The sequence below is a fragment of the Nipponia nippon genome, unplaced genomic scaffold, assembly GCF_047370975.1.
Source record: "Nipponia nippon isolate SJK-2023a ecotype South Korea unplaced genomic scaffold, ASM4737097v1 scaffold_1, whole genome shotgun sequence".
Classification (NCBI taxonomy): domain Eukaryota; kingdom Metazoa; phylum Chordata; class Aves; order Pelecaniformes; family Threskiornithidae; genus Nipponia; species Nipponia nippon.
This window is the reverse complement of record NW_028262290.1, coordinates 128,784,148-128,790,147: the sequence shown is the minus strand read 5'-3', so window position 1 is coordinate 128,790,147 and position 6,000 is coordinate 128,784,148. Positions and strand designations below refer to the sequence as shown.

The 6,000-nt window shown below is 44.8% G+C and overlaps 1 protein-coding gene across 1 annotated transcript in view; it reads right to left on the bottom strand.

The window, feature by feature from the left end:
• Positions 1-407: 407 nt before the first annotated feature.
• The window catches only part of COLQ (collagen like tail subunit of asymmetric acetylcholinesterase), a 46,945-nt gene continuing 41,352 nt past the window's right edge, over positions 408-6,000 (bottom strand). Inside the window, exon 17 of the mRNA XM_087772186.1 lies at positions 408-5,454. Within this exon, the coding sequence (XP_087628312.1) occupies positions 5,385-5,454 (70 nt within the window). The 3' untranslated portion in view covers positions 408-5,384. The remainder of the gene's footprint in view (positions 5,455-6,000) is intronic.

Here is a 6,000-nt window from a genome sequence, read left to right as displayed (position 1 = left end):
TAGCGTTGGCCCTGGGGACAGCCCAGCAGACGGCTTTTTCTGAAGAGTGTGAGATGGTCCGATGCACGTGTGGCACAAGGCCCCTTCCCACCCTCAGCACGATGGCCAGAGAGGCTCCATCTCCCCACAGTGCCCTAAAGTGCCGCTTGGCTTTGCTATGGGAATCTTTGATGGGTTCAGCTCCATGGTTCTCCTTCCCCTTCCTTTCCCGGAGAAAATGATGAGCAGAACCCCGTGCAGGGAGGGCTACTTGTTCAGTAGAGGGTGGGAAGGCTGCAGCAAAACACGACTCTTTAAACCCTGGTCTCTCTCACTCGAGAAGATTGTGCATCCAAACCAGACCCTCCATCAGATGCACAGGAAACTGTCCAAACAAATTAAAAGCCCTGAAAGGCTGGGGCTATAACTCAGTGCTTTTTAACTCCAAGATTTTGTTGGGAGCGGAGGGAGGGAAGTAGCCACTAATGTAATTTCCAGCAGGAGTACACTCCTCTAATATAATTTGGCCTGGCTACCCTTTCAAATGCAGCCTTTCCTTGCTGGGCTTGTTCAGGGCCATCCTCCTACATGTCCCCATAATTACCAATGCAATGAAAGCATGTGCCCAGGCTTTGCTCTGATCTCTTCAGACCTGGTGTGACACCAGCCTTCAGCACAGAGGACCCCAGTTTGCAGCAAAGAGCACATTGTCGAGCATGTAACTGAATACATTACTACAGTGGGTTTTTTTCACTGACCATGTTCAGTAAAGACTCAGAAGGGCTTATTTGCTTAGGTTTTGTTCCTTTTTTCCCTTTGATTGAGGCTTGGCAGTGCTCAGACAGCCTGCAAGTTGCATGGTCCCTTACCAGATCAATAAGCATCAGTTACTCTGAACTGGATTCCTGATCCTGATTTTACATTCACTATTTGTCTGCTTCGGTCTCTCTTTCTGCCAGCACCCTACATTGCCTATAGCAGAGTTCAATAGCCCATTACTTGGTGCTTTCTGTGCAAGAGAACGGTTTCCAGGGAAGGGACACTTGCTTTGCCGTATCCATCTACTTAGGCAAAAGCTATCGGAGGAAGAACTTGAAAGTCTGTCACAAAGTGCTCTCTGTTGCCTCACCATTTGTGAAATAAAACATGATTTTTCCAACAACTCTTTAAAGATCTTGCGGCATTGCTTTGCCTGCATGATACACTTGAGTATCATCAAAGAATTACAGCACAGTACCGGTTTACTTCTCTTGGGTTTATTTTGGTCTTCTTTTGTTAATGCATGCCCTGATTGTATGTGGCAGCGGAGTGCCAGAGCTATTGAATTGCCCCCAGAAGCAGCTAACTGGGGACTTGTTACTGGTATTACTCATAAACAGCTGGTGCTCAAAGACAGTGCCTGTTGTGGGGGACTCCCAACTTAATGGTAACCACCAATCCCCTCTCCCCTTGTCCAAATCAGTAGGACTGAAATAGCAATTGTACCATGCAATTTTTAGAAACAGTGAGGTTGACTTCTCTAAGAAGCCATCCTTTAAGAAGGTAAGAATCGTGGCCAAGGGCCTTTGCTCTGGTGTTTGCAGGGCTGCAACACGCAGACAATAATAGAAAAGGGATGGCGTGAGAGGCTGAAAAAGGAGCCGACAAAACGCAGTGCCTGCAGAGCAGCGAGGGCCTTGCAGGGTTTTGGAGGGCCTACAAAGGTTATGAACTTTGGTGCCATTAAAGGAAACCATAAGAAGAAAGGAGGAGATGAGCTGCATGACCTGATTTATGGGCAAGGACGGGGTTGGCAGCTACAGTTTTGAATTATTTGAAGTGAAGAGAGACATGGCATAGGCATTTGGGAAGCCAGAGAGGTGAGTGTCAGAGAAGCCGAGCTTTTAGAAAGGACAGGCAGAAAATATACTGCCCCAAACACTCATTCATTCTTTGGCTGTCAATACACTTCTATTTCCCCTGGGGACAGACAGCGCTGCCCTCCTCTGGGTTACACAAAGGCCTCGGGAGGACAGACTTGCTGGCTGCTACTGCAAGGCAGGAGCCTTTTCCCGAAGCCTGGGTGCTGGCTGCTGGGAGGGACCAAACCCTAGGTGCCAACATCACCATTCCCATCATCCATCAGCACCCAACGCCATTGCTTTCTGGTTTGCAGCCGTCAGCTCAGCCTCTGGTAGGAGTTACAACCCAGCTAGTACGTTAGGAGGTAGCAGGAGGAGATAATCCCCCAAACCGCAGCCCAAAGCCTTATTAAAAGTAGTCCATGGGACACCGATCACAACCAGAAATCAATGAAAGCGGAGCAGTTCTGCAGATGGGGTGTTGCAGGGGTCAGTTTGGGGCTGAGGCAGCGGCAAGACCGGGTGCGGGGATGCACAGTCGCACTCCCGGGCTGTGCACGCCGGTGCGGCCACACAGAGCCGGGTCCAGTGGCAGGCGGGGAGAGGTAGCAGGCATGGGAGAGGAGGCACTGGTTTTTTTCCCTCCCCAGCATCTTAAACTAGGTAATTATATTTTTAAATATAATTTAAAATGTTGTTGTTAAACCCAAAATGAAGTAAGTGAAAGTAAGGACATAGCAGAACTAAGGTATCATGATTTATTGACATGAGCTGCTAATACACGCAGTAGGTACTACATATATTTAATTAAATATTAAGCGCAAGCTGGATTTTTAGTACACATTTAATACAGTGCATGGCATAAGATCATACTGGTTTTGTATTTGTCTAGAGTTGTGTACTAATCATTAGAAAACTCTCCCACAAGCATTTGCTGCTACAAAAGGCCAAGGAACTGAAACACCCCAATTAACTTTTGGGCCAGTCTTGGCACAATGTGTTAAGAGACTCAGAGAAGGAGGGAAGATAATTCACAGCAGACCAGGCACCATCCAGCTGAAGGATTCCCAATTAATGATAAAGCAAGTATTTCAGAAATAACGAGGAAGGATTTCTTTTGCAGACTTTAAAATTGTATATACTTAACACTTTCCCAGATATCTTTCTCATGCTTTATCATCTGAACAGGAACAAGAGAGTAATGGTAGTAAGAAACTTGTTTCATAACTTTTTTTTCTTATATTGCTTTCTTTCTGTGAAGATGCTGAATTGTTTCTGCTGTATTAATAAAGTCCACCTAAAATCCATGCTTTGCGAATGTTTTCTGACCAGACTGATACACCCCTTCTTGAACATGTGCAACACAGTACGACTTTACCTACACGATTACATCTCCTGTTTACATTTCCTGCCCTCTGTGCACTTAGCTTTGCAACTTCAACGTCCTTTGGAGGTAGGAGCTTTTAAAAATGATGCAACTTAAAACTGAAGGTGAAAGGACACTGGGATTTACCAAATTTCTCAAAGACTCCAGCCTTTTGGGGAGTAGAGAGAAACTCCTGGGAGAAGGCGAGGAGTTCAGATGAAGTGTCTCCAAGCCCAGGATGGTAACACCCGGCAGACGCTGCCAGAGGTTCAGCCGGAGGGTTGGCCAGCTGGATGTGCTGCTGGGAACGTGGCTGTCCTCGGAAGCCTCCCACCGGGATACGCGCTCCCACATGGTGTGATGCTGCTGGAACCTGCCGCTCGCACAAGCACGGGAAATTAAAAGGCAGCTGTGCTAGTGCCTAGATTTCCAGAGCTTATGGCAAGTTCCTTGCCCCAATGGTTCCTTGACCTTTTATTAAGACCTCTGTTTAAAAAAAACCAACAAACTATTGAACTGGGCTACAAATGCTGGTGGCTCGGCTTCATAGCAACATAAATAGTCCAGGTAAGTGAGAGCCACAAAAAGTACGCTAATTTTGGTTTGTTTTTGGTTTTTTTTAATTGGTGATTTCCAGTATCGGTTTGGACATGCAGAGTTGAAGTCTTCTATACAGGTGGTAAAGGTTGTATGCATTTCTTGATTGCTTTAATGCATTATCATTATAACGCAACATCCACCTTTATTTAACCTTTACAGACGTACCAGTGTAAGTGCAGCTGTTGCAGTGCTGTCACTGGTACAGATAACTCACGCATTTCAGGCATGCACAGCATTTATCGTGAAGCAGAAAAGAGTGGCTTGTATCAAAATAACACCTGGATTTGAGGCTTTTAGTCCTGAATTCTGCACATCCTTTGTTTAATTTTCTTCTGTTATAGACTCTTTTTCACATAACATTTAATATGCTTCCCACATAAAATTTGCTCTTTAATGCTTGCTAATAAATAAGTATATAATTACCCTGACTCCTATCAGAACTAATATAGTTGAACAAACTTTCTGAAAAACAAAAATACATGTACATTACACAGCATGAATGAGAATCCATAAACACCCTACTCCAAGATCTGATTTACAGCAATACAAAAGTGAGAACATACACTGGGGGGTACCCCAGACGCGATGGCGGAAAGAGCGAGAGGGGGAGAGAGGACAGGGTATAACTGGTAATTGAATGGTGATGGTCGGGTGGACAAGGGGATGAAAATGAAAAGACCTTCCAGTGTAGAAACCAGAGTGAAGGCAATGTGTATGTGGTCACACTGTTCCAGCCCCTTTGGGGTCACACAGAGCCCAGCCAGCTCGACAGAGGTGGAAAATACGGAAATACGTTCCTTCTTTATCGTCCCCTCCTGTGTGATTTTCTCCTGGGAGAGAGCTCCTTGGATATTTCACAGTTTATCTGTCCAGTTTGGCCTTTGTGGTCTGCAGTTTCAAGCCTCCTGTGACTGCTTGCATTTCTGCGTGTGCACACAGACACACACAGCCAAATGTCTTAGCCTGAAGGTGAAGTTAACCAGCTCTTTTTGCCTGATTTACTGATCTTGAAAGCACTTACTGAAAGGCCTCTGCTCCTTTGACCCACGAAGGTGTATAGTTAACCTTAATGTCGCTGAAGCCATCACTCGTGTGGATACGCTTGCAAAGTTCACATTGTAATAAAAGAGAAAGTCTCTATAAACACCGCATCCAAGATATGCTTCGTGTTTATGCTAAGAAGGTTTAAAGACAAAAACCCTGAAGAGCTTACATGTAGGTTTAACAGTGCTAAGTCGAGGTAATTGTTATATTATCTTCCTGGCTAGTGAAATTCAGTTTGCAGTAGCTTTAACATTGCATTTGTGATGGAGAGCAAGTTGCCATCCACAGCCACGTGAAAGTCTTACTGGCAAATGCTGTTTGACACTTCTCTATTAAGACAGGATGCAGTGGTACTACTTTTTCCCAATCATCTGACTTAATTTAAAAAAAAAGAAAAACATCTCGAAATGGCCATCAGCAGCATGACATCTCTTTGTTTGTTTTCACACAGAGGTGGGTGGGTTTTTTTTTTTTGTCCCAGTCGTTCTTGGGTAGATGATAGTGTAGCACCTAGCACCCCGCTACATGTGGGGTGCTACCCACCTCCGCTCCCCTCATGTGAAGTATCGACACTGCGTAGAGTCAATGTAGCAGTAAGAAGTGCATCGCAATTTTCCGTAAGACCTAAAATAAAAGAGAATATCTCAGTTTCAAAGTATGCTGTAGTTCACATTATATGGTTTCTGGATGTAACCCTCTGTAGGAGTGAAGAACATCAGAAAATGCCATGTGCAGCAACATATGGGAACCAAACTAAGAGGGTAATTTCCATCAGTGCTCCACTGTGCTCCCCCTTGTCAGCAAAATAAGAGTCCAGGACAAACTATGAGTGAAGATTTAATTCCCAGTAATGTCAATTAAAAAAAAAAAAATCCCCATTGGCAGTGGGATTTGAGCGTTATGCGGGGGTGGGTGCAGGAGGCCTTGGCGCTCACCCATGGGAACTGTGTAATGAAATATCTGAGGCTCTGAGTTAAGTGTTTTTCCAGTTACTTCTAATAGCTCCAGCAGGCGTGACCGTGCCTGCTTTAATTTATTTTTCAGGTACTTGAAATAATGATGGTGACACATGCCCACCTTTGAAATAAAAAAAAGTAAATAGAAAGGTCCTTCCAAAATAAGGAAACGCAGTGATTTTGTCTTTCTACTGACTTAAACTGAGCTGCAGTG